We start from the raw sequence: 14,986 nt of genomic DNA, 5'->3' as shown, positions 1-14,986 counted from the left end.
CACTGCCGGGACACCCAGCCCAAACACGCAGTGTCCTACCCGCTGCCCCCTCTTCCCTGGCAAACCTGGGGGGCCCATCCTCCCTGGCACTCCAGAATCTCCCTTGGTGGGGAAGAAAAGAGACAGAGAACGTTGTGTTACACGGCTGTCACGTGCTGTAACATAACCCAGCCAGCCTCACACGGGAGGAGGCAGCTGCTCCAGGATGGAGAGGGATGGGGCAGTGCTGAATGTGTAGGCAACTCCAGCAAGGGGAGAGATGAGTGAATTTGACTCCATGTTCTTAGAAGGCTAAGTTATTATTTTATGTTACTATATTATATTAAAGAATACTATACTAAAGAATAAAGGGTACAGGCAGAAGGCTACAAAGAATGATAATAAAAACTCGTGACTCTTTCCAGAGTCCTGACACAACCCGACAGTGATTGGTCATTAACTAAATACAACTCACATGAAACCAATCAAACAACCACCTGTTGGATAAACAATCTCCAGACCACATTCCAAAGCAGCAAAACACAGGAGAAGAAATCAGATAATGATTGTTTTCATTTTTCTCTGAGGCTTCTCAGCTTCGCAGGAGAAGAAATCCTGGCAAAGGGATTTTTCAGAAAATGTGACAGTGACAGAGCAGTACTGCTCTGGGAACTCACAGCAGGTCACTCCACACTGACACAGGAGGGGACAGCCCTCTGCAGGGACATGGGAAGGCTCTGGGGCACAGAAGTGCTGGGAGGCACAAGGGGGACAAGGGAAGGGGCAGAGGGAAGTTGGAAGGTATTCCCATGGACACAGATCTTGCTCTGATTTTTTTAAGTTTTTCTAAGCCTTCTGATGTTTACATTCTTGTAATGAACTTTCTCACACACTTTCTGTAAATAACTTCTTGTTTTGCATTCTTTTATAAAAGAAGAAAAATTTGATGGACTGTTGGTCCAGTGTCATTGGAGAGGTGGCACTGTCACCCTCCAATCCACTGCCACTCTTAGAAATCTATAAATGTTAAAGTCAAAAACTAAAGTCCCCCTTTTTTACCTTGAGAAGAGCAGTGTGTGCACTTTGTGTTATTTCATGTCCTGTAGTGACACACAGACATGAGCAGGAGGAGGGAAATATTTGCAGTATGGTCTCTTTCTCACTGGCTATCACTGTATCCTACTACCAATTTGCTCAGAGTGGCAGGTGCCATTGGGCCCTGGATTTGGGCACTGGGAAGCACACAGACATTCCTCAGCTCCTTCAGCTGCTCAGGGAGGGCAGAAATACACAAACCAACCCGAAGTGCATGCTCAAAACCTCCTGAGAGTACCTTTTCTCCTGGAGTCCCAGGCTCGCCCTGGTGAGAAAGAGACAGGAAAGTAGAGTGAGAAACCAGGAGGAGAGAGTACAAATCCTCCTAGAGCTATCAGAGTGGGGAAAAGAACATTCATCTATGGGGGCCTTAGCTGGTAAGTAAAGGCTGAGAGTGCTTCAGTTGCAAATTTTTGTGCCTGGAACCTCTTTTATCTTCATTAGCCAGCTCCCAGGCTGCCATAAGAAACCACCAAACCTCAGACTCACAGCTTCCATAGAACAGAGTAACCACCTTGCAGTACTTGCAGGTGTTTACCAGATACAAAAGAGCAGAGCAAGACAAGACTCGTGTGCCGGCACAGAGGAATTTGCCACTCCCTGCTCTGTTTTCCCAGGAGAGGAGCAAGGCTGCGGGTGCAGCCGGGGGAGGCTGTGCCGATCCGAGCTCAGCAGACCCGGGGTGAGGCTGCACGCAGGTCTGGTACCTCTGCCACAGGAGGCAGTTCTGATATTCCCCATCAGTGGGAGCTGTCCGACCATTCTGCAGCGCCCTGCGCTCTCCCAGCTCCAGCCCGTGCCCAAGCCGAGGCACTGCAGCCCAGAACTGACCTTCATCCCTGCGGCCGCCATCCCGGGAGCGCCCTGGCAGAGAGAGCAGAGACAGCAACACCGTGTTTGAAATTAATCGGACACACATTCTTTAAAACGAAACAGTATCAGTCCGGTGAAAGTAAAAACGTAAAAATCCACATCTCCTCCTTTCCACAGCTCAGAAGTGATGCTGTAACAGCACACAGCACACATCTTCATTCCCTGAGCAGCTGTTCACCCATGGCAGTGGCTCTGGGTTCCAGAAAGCTCTTCCAAAGGCAGGCACCATGAGCACAACCCAGACAAACAGACTGACACCCCCACCACCCCTGGTTCAGTCCTGCAAGTGAAGCAAAGGCCAACAAGCAGAACAGTGTCAAATAACTGAGGGATGCAAAGACAGACCAAGGACCAAACCCCCTCCTCAAGGCTTGAGCCCAGATAGCTCAGCTCAAGCATCCTGAGAAAGGCTGGCTCATACCCTAGAGCCTTGGCCTGGCTATTCCCCCTCAGCCTGTTCTTATCACAGAAGACAAACCCTGCAGTAAAATGCTTCCAGGAGAGCTCTGAAGCCAGACACCTTAGAGGAAAAACCAGACTTCCAAGCACTGCAATTCAGGTGTCATTCTGCAGTGCAGAGCAAGCCACCACCATGGGACCCTGGAGTGTCCTTGCCCTGCCATCCAGACAGGTGCCTCAGGAGGCAGCTGCTCCCACAGGGACTGTCACACTGCCCTCAACAGCACTGATGCAAAGAGCAGGCTGTCCCTGTCATCCATCCTCTCTGAAATCTCTGTATCCCCTGTGTTAGCATTAGTCAGGCCCTGGTTAGAAAAGGTCCAGTTAAAAAGGCAAATATGAGGGATAACTAAGGAGGGGGGAGGGAGTGAAGTGGTGTTAGAAGTTGGGAAATATGAGGGGGTGGGATGTAGCACATGAGGCAGTGCAGAGGACTGGGAGCCAAGTTCAAAGTGAAAAAAGCTGATAAAAGTTCAAACAAGGAGGAGTGGGGAGCCAGAGAGCAGCAGGATCATACCTCTCAGCTTTCTGAAACAGAAATCAGGGACAAAAGCTAAAAAACACAAGGACAGAAGATGGAGATCAGGGATTCTATGCAATAAATGGGGGGAAAAAGCATTCCAGACTGTCTCAGGGTCAGTAGGTTTTAACCAATACAGGCTGGAGTCATGAAAGGGATAACGTGCAGTAAGTGCCTTTGGTTAGGACTTTGTAGAGCCTTGGGATGCCTGTTCCTCATTTCTCAGCCTTCAAACAGCAGTGACTGCAGACCATGTTATTTTCTAGTATTTACCCTCAAAGTGCAATGCACAGACATGCAGGGCTGCTCACACACTGACCCTGATTCATTGCTGTGTTAGCCCAGGCTCCCACCTGGGCAGCCCTGCTCATCCCAGCTGGGCTAACACACACCTGCAGTGCTCACCTGGGACAATTTCCAAAATGCCAAGTCCCTACAAACATCACAACTGGCTGCTCTCACTGGGTAAAGCATTAAAATCCTGATGTTGCAAGTCAGCATCAGACTGGGCATGCCATTTGCTCTGTAAACACATCTTCCCCCACCAGCGCCTTCGTGAATTAGGCCTTGAATTTTGCAATTTAGAAGCATGAATAATTCAGCTGAGGACAGTCACTGGCTCACAGACACACACACACAATGCCTGTGCATCAGGGGTGCTAGGGGTGAGGTCAGGCAGACAAGCATCACTCCCCTGGTCACAAGGTACCTTAGAGCCATGTCTTCCTGGCAGCCCTGGCATGCCTCTCTCCCCCTGGAAGCAGAGCAAGACACACAGAGAAAGACAGCAAGAGACAGGAGATGAGTCCTCCCAGGGCTCCATGGGGAGAGCCCAGGGCACAGGTGATGAGAAACCCTCCTGAGTGAGGTGAGGCCCTGTCTTCCCCACTGACTGCCCTAGCTGGGGCCATTTCCCATCAGTTCCCTCTGAAGCCTTACAGCAGGACTGACCCCACTGGAGTGCCACAGCCTCCACACCCTGCTCGCACATCCCAGCGTGCTGGAGGGCACAGGGAGGCACTCAGCCTGCAGTGACCCTGGCATGAACAAACCTATTTGGAGAGACAGAGAATCCAAGGGTTGCCTTGTGCTGTTAGCCTGAATTTTGTCTGCTGATAACTGGAAAATAAAACATCTTCAGGCAATCTGCACACTGCTCCTGTAATTTTCTTCTGGGTGTTTATTCCTTGCTTGGAAGGGCTATTTAGCATGGATATACGTGTGTATATATAAATATATACACACACACATATATATCCCTGCTAAATATATATATATGTATGTCTGTTTTTTTTTAAAAAATAACTTTCTGTAATTACAGCATCCTGTGAACTATATTTTGTAAAACACTTTCTAATATAATATCCATGACCTAGTGTGGGCACCTCCTGCCCTTCACTGCCCTATTTTCAGCAATAAGAAAAGTAAAGCAATAATTAGGAATACTTTGTACTGGAGAACTTGGATTGGTCTCTCTCCTTCCCAACTATGCTCCCTGCCTTTTTTTAAGTGAGACTCAGCAAGGAAGACTGATGCTGTCTGCTGGGAGACACCCACCCTGCTTGCAGAGACCATCCCCACAGGGCTGCCCAGCCTGTGACAGTAAATTCCCCTTCCCAGAGACTTTCCTGAAAGAACTGCCTGCTTGAAGAGCTGTTTAATTCTTTCACCCTGCAAAAGCAAAGCCCCCTCGGTGAGAGGGAGCTCGGTACCCCCCACAGGGGCAACTCAGAGCAATCAGCTCCCGATGATGCTGGCACAGCCCCGGGCAGCGGCGGGATCACACAGGCACTAGCGCTAATTAGAGGGCAGCAACAAACGTGACACTGAGCCACTGAGGAACAGAAAGAAACCCAGCGCCGGAGAAAAAGCAGGAAAAACAACTCTGCGAACATCTTTAAACCCTTAAGTGCTTGGAAGCCATGGTGGCACAGCGAGTACCCGCTGGGCTGCTCCCTTTGTGATCCCCGGTGCCGCAGCCGGGCAGCAGCAGCCGCCCAGCAGCAGCCGCCCACCAAAAACAGCCCCGGAATGATGCAGCAAAAGCAGCCCAGGCATGGTGCAGCCAAATCCAGCCCACCAAAAGCAGCCCCGGCATGGTGCAGCCAAATCCAGCCCACCAAAAGCAGCCCCGGCATGGTGCAGCCAAATCCAGCCCACCAAAAGCAGCCCCGGCATGGTGCAGCCAAATCCAGCCCACCAAAAGCAGCCCCGGCATGGTGCAGCCAAATCCAGCCCACCAAAAGCAGCCCCGGGATGGTGCAGCCAAATCCAGCCCACCAAAGGCAGCCCCGGAATGGTGCAGCCAAGTCAGGAGCTGGGTACCAAAGGCAAAACATCCAGCACAGCTCCCCAGGAGGCTCCTGAGCCTCGTGCTGGCTTAGGAAGCGTCTCCCCTGTGTCTCTGGGAGAGTTAGGCTACCCCTCTGCCCCTCACACAGAAACCTCACACCCTGCTCTACCGGCTGGGAGCAGCTTTATCCCCTCTGGGTGCCTCCTGCCAATTAAAGCAGACACCCTTCTTTTCTCTCTTTGCTGTGAGAGGCAAATTATCAGGGGTTTATTAAGAGAGGCTGTGGGAACTTTATGGCTCCTTCCTCAGAGCATGAGAAAAAGCCTTATCCTGTGGATCTTTCAGGGAAAAAAGTAAGGAAACATCAGCGAATGTGACAGGCTGGGGGCACTGAGTGAAATGCTCATTCGAGTGGCCCAGGTGATCACAATCACTGCCTAATGACCTTCATGAGACACAGATTTAGGTCCTTACATGATCAAAGTACAAATGGTGGCCACAGAAAAAATCAGCTGAGAGACAATCTAGGTTGTGCTGCACCTGCCACTGGGTGGGGAGAGGGGGTTGAATGAACAAGGGCTCTGTGTGATACCAGGAAACCTCTTCAGGTCAGAGATATTCTTCACTGCTAGCCAAAGCAGTGCTATTCCATGCAAAATTGGCCACTACACCTAACCTATGAATCATGGTGTTTGCCCAGGGCTCCTCAAGGCAAAGAGAAGGTAAAGTCTAGTCTAGGTAATTGGATGCAAAGTTGGAAGATTTAAAAGTCTTCCAGAGAGTCCCAATCAATCCTCCTAGGTGGGAGGACAACAGAAAGAAGCAATTTCCAAGGATAACAAATGCATGTGCTGTGCTGTTGGATGCTCAGGAGCTGCTACTGAGTGAGGTCTGGCTGCTGATTTAAGAATGCGTCTGCACTTCCCTTTCAACTCCTCTGAGCAAAAAGAAAGGAAGTCAAGAGAAAAGTGACCTTGACAGTAACAAATGATAGTCTGTGTGTGAAAGAAACTGCTGTTTTGGGGCTGCAGAGGTGCTCCTCTGGAGCTGCAATTTAGTGCCCCAAAAAGTGTGGTGGATTTCATCTCTGCTCTTCCTGAAGGGGGGTGTGTAAGACATAAATAAAGGGCCAAGTAGCAAGACTGTGTCTCCAGGGTGGCCCCAAGTGAGGGAAGGCTCTCACCCTCTGGATGACCCTGAGACAGGACTGGAGCCTTCCCCTTTGCCAGAACCCACATGAAGAGCTGGCTAGTGCTTGTACATGGGCACGAGCAAAGCAGTGTTCCAATGCTAGCAGTGAAACATGGCAGTTCCAGCAAGGCCAAAACAGAGCTTCTCCCTTCAGCCTTTTCTCCTTCCCAGGCAACACTCTGAGTTCATTCCTTCAGTTCAGTTTAATGGGAGACATGCTGTCAAGAGAGCAGCAAACTCCAAGCCCTCAAAATAATCAGTTCTGGGTGCAATTCCACCTTCATTCACAGTGGCACAAACAGGAGCAATGCCTTTGTGCTTGATGGAATTGCACTGATGTGGAGATGGACCCAGGGAACTACATGCTCTGCAGTATTTCTGAGAAGGTCTTTTCTTGTTGGAAGACAATCCCTGCTGCTTTATCCAGCTATGAACCCAGAGCCTGCATTCCCAAAGAACATTTCTTTAAACTCCAAGTAATGCACCCTTGGTAAGCTCTGAAGGGGCCTTTTCTCTCTTCAAACAGCAATCCACCCAGATGGAAAAGATATAGAAAGTGTATGTGCTGCAGGATAAATGAGCTGCATGCCACACACTAAATACTTGAAATGAACGTGTCACAGTTAATGCCTTTCCAAATATTACAGGACCAGTCCTTCCTCACAATGTCTAAGAGTATGGCATGACACAGTGTGCTCTGACTGCCATGAACACTTGCCAATGTTGTAATGTTTTAAGCACAGTCTACATTGAGTAATATACTTTAAATATATGGGCACAGTAAATTTCAGTCAAATAGATAACATCTGGGCAGAGACCATGTGAGCCTGTAAAAGTGTCCAGAAACAGACAGAAGAGCTGGTGCCAAACCTCAGCCTGAATGGTGGAGTTGGAGTGGATTTGATGCGTCAGCTAACCAGATTTTATGAGGAAACCCCAACCTAGCCCATCAAATAGGGAGATGTAACAAATCACCAGCAAGCTTCATAGCCAGAGAAATAGAGAAATGCCTTTGGTAAGAATGGAATTCCACTGAATGGATGAAGGCAGCCTGAGCTAAGAGTGCCTGTCTGTGGCTAATCAGAGCACAGATGTGTACTCCATCAAACACCCCACAGAGCTGCCTTGCACCCAGCTCCCCTTACAACCCATCAGCCCAAGCAGCAGTATCTCCCAGGTGATCTACTGTGAGTTAGGAAAATGTATTTGTCATGCCTACCTTTATGCCAGCATCCCCTTTTTCACCCTGCCCAGCAAAGGAGAGAGAAAAGGGGGAAACAGAGAGGGACGGTGAGCATAAAGGGAAACCAAGCAAGCAGGAACAGCAAGAGATAAAGTAGCCAAAAGAGGGGTGTGATAAATGCAACCCCAGCACCCCAGGTCTCCTCACAGCAACATGGTACCAGTCAAGCACTGGCTGCAGCCCTCCCTCCCCTCCCAGGGAGTGCAAAGGCAGTTTAGGTCCTTGGAGTGGATGCTGGTGGTTGCCCATAGTAATGCTTTTCTACATGATAAGGGTGCAGAAACCATTGAAACATTTCATGGTCCAGAGTACCCTCATTTTCACAGCCCTGATGCAAAATCCTTTAAAGGCTGGGTCGGTTTTATTCCTTAATGGGGGACGGTGTAATTCCTGGTTCAGGACAGCATGGAATCACCTTGGCCAACAATTGCCCAGACTCTTCACACAAGAGCAAGTGTTCCTGTCTACGTGGTTCATTCCAGCTCTAGGGAACTGTCTCCAGCCCCTGGCCTTTGATATCCCTTTAGGACAGGCTTGTGCCACTTATCTGCCCCCTATGACTGCAGTTCAAGGGTTACCTTGGGGCCAGAGGCTCCAGGGAGGCCACGGGCACCAGGCAGGCCCGACTCACCCACCTCACCCTGAGGAAGAGAACAAAGAGAACAGTGGAAGAAGCAAACACAGCAGCAAGAAAAGGAGCTGTGGGTTGCCAGAAAGGACAGCAGAGGTGTGAGAGGTATGTCCCACACTGAGGTGTCCCACACTGAGGTGTCTCATACACTGAGGTGTCCCACACACACCAACCTACCCCTGTGTCTCTGGGAGAAGAGCAGATATTCAGTGTATGAAATGCATGGAGTGAAGGGAGCACCATATCTGAATTAACAACTTTCCTCAATATTTCACCTTCTTTTCCCTTCTGGTTAGGATTTGGTGCCCTACATTGATCCATTCCTTCCAGCTTCCCCAAGGAAAGCCTTGGGCTCACCCTTGCAGCCCAGGGCAGGCTCCTGGCTCGGCAGGGATTGAAGCACACAAGTTGTTTCATGTAAAAGGAGCTGATGGGAGGGGCCCTCGCTGGGAGGTCGCTGCCCAGACCCGCCCTCCCTGAGCACACAGGACAGGATGGGCCCCTGATGGAAAACCTGTGGGTTCACTGGGAAAAGGGGCAATAAATTGTGTCTGTCTGCAGGATTGGGCTGTGGTCTGCAGGGGCTGTAATTTCCACTTCCTGACATTAGAAAAACTTCTCAGTTTATACAGAGCTAATTAAAAAGCTCTCAGGTCTTGCCATTTTGCTTGCAGAGCACTCATAAAGCAACGTGGAGATAACAGGGGACACAGGCCTCCTTCCTGCTGGGAACATTCACCTTCCCCTTCTCCAGCTGACATCTCTTTAGCAGTATCTCTCCATTCCCTCTCTCCTGTTTGATCTCCCTTTGTGTCTTTCCCTTCCTGTCTCTTCATTACAGCCTCAGGGCTTGTCAGCCCTGCTGTTAATCAGCTGCTGCTGAAGGCATTTGGGCATTGCCAGCTTCTGCCTTTTAACCCAGAGCAGGATTGACTCTTTTCTGTATCCCAGAGAGCAACAGCCAGGGATTTATCCCTTTTCAACCTCCCATATGGGTTTGAATGCATAAGAAATGCATTTCAGCCTGGAAGTGGGTGTAGAGAGGCACACACACACAGAGAGATATTTGCTCCATAGCTGCTGGGGAGTTAAAGACAACTCTGGGCCCAGGCTCTCTTTACACAGGTGACAGTAGGGAATCTGTGGGCCTGCTGCAAACCCAGCAGGAGCAGGGCTCCACAGGAGGCTCCAGCATAATCCACAGATTTTCAGCCATGATTCCAGAAAGCATCAATGCACTTAATTCATTAAACAACATGGGAGCTTCCCTCCTTACCTTTCTGCCAGGGTATCCCTGAATCCCAGCATCTCCCTGCAAAAGGCAAAAAGACAAAAGAAAGTGAGGCTTGGCCTGAGAGGGACAAACCTCTGCTCTTTTCCCTCTGGTACTGTTTGGATGGGAGAGCATTCCATGGGGAAAATCTGCCTTTTACTCACAGTGATTCCACTGAGCTCCTGTCCCTTCAGACCCACAGGTCAGCATTACTGAACTGGGCTGAGCCCTGGCAGGAAAGCCCTGGCAGACAGCTAACATGTGTCAGCTCTGTGCCCCAACTCCATGGTTCCTCTCTCCTCACCCTGGCTACATATCTCAGATAAAAACAAATTATGTTGGGTGGCTGCAGCTGAAAAACAACAACAACCACCCCCTCCCTCACACTTTGGCAAGTGAATAAATGGGAAACCGTGGCAGAGTTAACAATAGCATTGCAAAATCCATTCCTGAAGCACTGGGAAATGCTTTGAGAATGGAAGAAGCCAATAAAGCTGTGTGTGGCAAACAATCTTGCAAGCTGGGCTGATGAGGCGTGCCTGGCTCAGTGGAGAGGCAGCTCAGACGCGTCGCCTGGACAAAACCCATGAGTCAGCACAGGGGCTGGGCCCCAGAGGCAGTGCTGAGCTGGGTCAGAAATCCTTCTCAGCTCTTTGATGTAACCTCTTTTACCCCTCCTCCATCCATCAAAATGGATCTGTCCTCGTCAGGAGAGTCCATCTCTGTTCATCATCTTTCTACACCTCTAAGTGAGGTGAGATGTCTCACCTTTGGTCCAGGAGGCCCAGGTAAGCCCTGTGGATAAAATCAAAACAGACACTGGGGTTGGAAAGTGTGACATTACATGGACAGCAGGGTGATGGGGGGATGCTGGCTGGTTTGATTCAAAACACCCCTTAGAGATTTGCACTGGTGAGCTCAAACATCTCCAATCTATTCTTCATGTCGATATCTGAGTGCATACACCCAAATAAACTTCTGCCCACAGTGCTCCATCCCCCCAATTTTGTTCTTGCTGAATTTGAAGACTAAAAAGCTGCTTTCCCTTATGCATTATGCTCCAGAATCTTTTTTGCTTCTCTGGCTTGCTTGGGGAACTTGTTCCCAGCCCACTGCAGCTCTGGAGTAAATCAAGCATTTACAGCTTCCTCTGGCAAGCTAAACAGAGAGCATGTATTAACAAACAAACCACTTGTGTCTCTAAATGAGAAATAACCAAACAATTTACCTGATATGAACCATGAAGCATACCAGACATACGTGTGTGTAAATATAAATAAACAAAATATCTATGCAGGAGCTGCCTGTGAGCAGGCAGGGAAGGAAAACTGCTCTAGATATGCTCTGATGCCCATGCCACCTGCTTTGGCAATTCAGGTGTTTAGCCATCCTGTCCTTGCCTCCTCAGAGAGAGATGAATATGTCTCAGAGAGAAATGAGGGTGCTGACCCCTGTAATGTGTGGGGAGAGGTGCATTTGCCTCCAGGGATGAGACTTGCTTTTCCTGCTAGCAGGCCCTGAAAATTCTTGGAGATGGAAGCTCCTTTAATTCCCAGTGGCTGCAGAGCCAGCATGGCACGTTGGCTCCTGCAGCTCCCAGGAATAGAGCTGGATTCTGGTACCCACCTTTCCATCTCTGCCAGGCTTTCCAGGTTCTCCTGCTCTGCCCTGTTGCAAGAGAGAGAGAGGTACATTAGCAGCACTTTCTGTCCTCTGCCCTGCCATTCAGCAATGGTTTTATTTGATAAGTGGTGCTTCTGCTCCCACCCTCCTCGGCTGCTTGCTAGGACAGGGACTTCAAAGGGGTGGCAGGGAGCACAGAAATTACACCCCACGTGTTACTTCCTCCCCGGGGCCATCTGCAGGGACTGAGGAGGAGGAAATGAGCCTGGTGTCACCCCCTGTGTGTCCAGATAGCACCAGTGCCCAGTTCACATCTCTGCCTTCCCTCTCACTCCCCTCCTTCCCCGGAACTTCTTCCTGTCCACACATCCACATTCTCTGCAAGCCTCCTGTCTGTGGTTACCTCAGCTTCACTAGAAGCAACAGAGGCCAGAGGAAGCAGCCTGTGCCCTAGGGGATGGGGAAGCAGAAGGATTTCAGTTTTGGTAAGGACTTACAGGGGGACCAACTGGCCCAGGACGTCCTGGGATTCCTTCAGGTCCAGCTGGTCCAGGGGGCCCTGGTGGACCAGGGGGCCCCGGGGGACCTTGGATCCCCGCCTGTCCCTGTTCACCCTGCAGTTTGTAAAACAAGAGTTACAGCAGGCACAGCAAACCCTTCACACCACCCCCCAAAGGGCCCAAGGCAGGCCAGCCTGACTGAAGCAGAGGAGATAGAAGCAAGTCCCAGGTTACGGCCAAGAGAGGTTTCCAAGAGTGATGGAGAGCCTGCTGAGGACACTGGGCTGCCTGGGAAGCAGGAGCCAGCACCCAATGGTTTGCAAAGACATCTGAGGTCACCTGGTCAGAGCTCCCTTCTAGAGGGATCTAGTGATGGCAGAGCAGTCCAAGGAGACCTTTTTCTTCATTGAGCCAGCCAAGTAAAATTTATGTGTCAAAGACCAACATCTCGTGAGTCTCTGAAGAGGCTTTCCAAAGCACTTGACAGTCACATGTGAAGCAAAGCCTCCCGTGACGACACTGGCACTTCCAGGCTAGAGCCACCTCAGCCAGTTTTTCCCCCATACTATATTTGTTGGACAACACTCCCTCTGTTTTGCCAAGGACCAAAAGTAGAAATGCCACAAACCCCAAAGAAAATAACACGATCAGCATGGCGTTCCTGGAGCCCACCCAAGGCAGGCCCATGGACACCAGGCAGAGCCTGTTTTTCTGAGATTTAACAAGGCAGTGCCTGCTGAGCCACCTGCCATTTTCAGCTCTGTGAGATGGAGCTGTTTGAGCCAGTTCCTCCCCAGGCCCTCAGTGGCCACTCGGTGCCTGTGGCTCATGCCTCAGCAATGTCATCTGGGGCTGCGCGTGGCACCAAGCGGCACGGAGGAGACAGTGGGTTGGAAGCAGCACGTTTGAATACCAGACTGCTGATCTAGAATTGATGAATCCAGCTCCCAGGGCACTGTGGCACCCGTGCTAAGCTCTTCACCCATTAGGCTCACCTCCCTGGATAAAGTACCATGAGAGCCTACTGCTAGTGGTCCAATTCAAATCTGAAAAACTTCCCTTGGTGGATCCATGGGAAGCTAGAAACCAAACATGGCTGTTTCTCAGTTAAAAGTCAGTGGGTGTGCAGTTGGGTCTCTGCTGCATTTATCCTCTCTCCAGCCTTACACACTGGAGGAAAATGCACAAAATCTGTCCCCTGTGTTCCTACCAAGTGCGCTGTTTATCCTGGCTGCCTTTAGTAAAACATGCAGATACAGGGATGTTTGCTTTATTTAGAATGATAAATGAAAGTAATAAGCTGCAAATTTCATCCTTTCTGCCATGAGCTCTATTTAAAAGAAAATTTCCAACGCATGGGCCAGGCTCACGAGAAGCTGGGTGATGTGTGGAGCAACAGCCCTTTCCTTTCCTGTGCCTCACTGCCCAACCCTCAGCCCACGCTGGGAAGCCTGCAGGGCCAGGCAGGAGGGGTGCCCTTGCTTCTCCCCACTCTTAAAGTGGATCTTCATTCATCCTGTGGCCCTTGCAAGGGAATGCAGGTTCTTTTCTAAGCTTCCTTATCCTCCATACTCAGTGCTATTCAACTGTAAATGGTCTCATAGCTTTTAAATATGGAAGGTAATTTGGATCTAATGAAGATGTTGGGAGGACACTGGAATGTATTTCTAGATTTCCTCTTGCCTTGCCCTCTCATTCCACCTTCAAAGACTTCCCTCCCCCTGCATCTTATAACACCCTCAGCATGGGTGCACCACGGGAAGGCAAAGGGGGCTTTGCCCATCTCACTTTGGCTCTCTCTCCTCTATTCCCACCTCAGCTGCTCTCTGCCAGCCCAGTCCATGCTCCAAATGTAGGGCACTAAAATGCAGCATGGTGCTGGAACAGGGTGCTGGTAGGAGAGATGGCAGAGCAGGAGCCCTGCCCCAGCACAGGGAGTGGCTGCAAGGAGCTCACTCACCCAAAGTCCTGCTTGCATCACCCTAACTCTGCTGTCTTGGGCACAGCAGGCTTTGTTTAGGCAAGTGCCCATCCTTGCAGATCCCTAAACACACAAAGTGTTATCACCACATCATTATAGCCTCATTAATGTGTTCAGCACAAAAGGACCCCCACAGAGCTAGATGGACAGTAAGTGGATACAGTAAGTGGGAGATCAGGTGTCATTTTCCTCAGTTGTCATTCTATATTCTTAGCTGTCGACTGGAACTATTTTTCAGTTCTTTTAAACACCAGTCAGCCACCCTGCCTGCACCCCAGCAATGCAATGCTTGCTCAGCCTCCTCAGACAGGACCCCACTCAGGGCATGCTCAGCTAAGCCCCAGCCCTTGGGCAAAGCACTCCTGACGATGTGCTCAGAGCTAGCAGCAGGATTTTCCTCTCTTCCAGCTGCTGGTGCTAACATCCATTCTGCAGCCTCACTTTTTTCCTTAGTACTCACAGGCTGGGCTCCTGGAATTGCCTGGTGCTGGCAGATCTGTAGGAGCAGACCCCACCCTGTTGCTTTTAGAGAATGAATACAGCAAAGGCAAAACGGATCATGGCAAAACTCCGGTGAAATTTTCCTCTGCGGACAGAGGGAATTTGCAGCCCTGGCTGACGACAGGATGTAGGGCAGTTATTCAAGTTTCCCACTTCATCCTGGAGAGGAACTTCAGCTTTCAAAGCCTTCCCAAGAGGTCAGTCCTTGGCCTGGCTCTCCAGACTGTCACTTTGAAGGGCAAACAGCGCAATCCGTGGGGCTCTGTGTGGTGTGAGAGCTGAATTGATAGAAACTGAACTGAAACCACGGGCTCACGTGCTCAGGATTTATCCAGAGCTGGGCAAGGACCAGGCACTTCATGGTAAAGGTCTCGTGCATCCTGCAGTTCCCTGCTGGCATCCAACTGTCTAGACAGGCAGCAGGGTGACAAAACCCAGGCACTTAATAAAGAGTGCCCGGCACACTTCAGAGGGGTAATTGCAGCAGTTTGTCCACACAGGAAAGCTAATCCCAACTGATGGAATGAGGGAGCATAAAGTGGGCTCATTAAAAGCCACATGAACTCTGACTATGGACACTCTTATTCACTATTCATATGTCCGTAATTCACTTTATGAATTCATTCCCAAAATAAACTAAACATGAATTATGGCCCTGGAAACCAAAATAAATGTGTTTACACAAAGATTTAATGCAATTTAATGAAACCATTCTAAGAGCTTATTTAAACACATTTCCCCAAGTGCCTCAGACTAGACTAGTCCTTAGAAGAAGCGCTTGCCTATTCATTCATCTCAGTTAAATTTCACAGACATTAGATGAA

The 14,986-nt window shown here is 49.9% G+C and overlaps 1 protein-coding gene across 1 annotated transcript in view; it reads right to left on the bottom strand.

Moving 5' to 3' along the window:
- Window positions 1-14,986, bottom strand: part of COL13A1 (collagen type XIII alpha 1 chain) — a 54,015-nt gene that overhangs the window by 24,687 nt on the left and 14,342 nt on the right. The window contains exons 11-18 of the mRNA XM_066554309.1: window positions 11,678-11,794; window positions 11,184-11,225; window positions 10,326-10,352; window positions 9,561-9,596; window positions 8,232-8,294; window positions 7,630-7,656; window positions 1,906-1,938; window positions 1,313-1,339 (exon numbers count right to left, since the gene is read on the bottom strand). Coding sequence (XP_066410406.1) covers window positions 1,313-1,339; window positions 1,906-1,938; window positions 7,630-7,656; window positions 8,232-8,294; window positions 9,561-9,596; window positions 10,326-10,352; window positions 11,184-11,225; window positions 11,678-11,794 — 372 coding nt within the window. The remainder of the gene's footprint in view (window positions 1-1,312; window positions 1,340-1,905; window positions 1,939-7,629; window positions 7,657-8,231; window positions 8,295-9,560; window positions 9,597-10,325; window positions 10,353-11,183; window positions 11,226-11,677; window positions 11,795-14,986) is intronic.

Source organism: Molothrus aeneus, chromosome 8 (genome assembly GCF_037042795.1).
Source record: "Molothrus aeneus isolate 106 chromosome 8, BPBGC_Maene_1.0, whole genome shotgun sequence".
Lineage (NCBI taxonomy): Eukaryota > Metazoa > Chordata > Aves > Passeriformes > Icteridae > Molothrus > Molothrus aeneus.
The sequence above is the reverse complement of the archived record's forward strand: the minus strand, read 5'-3'. Positions and strand labels throughout refer to the sequence as shown.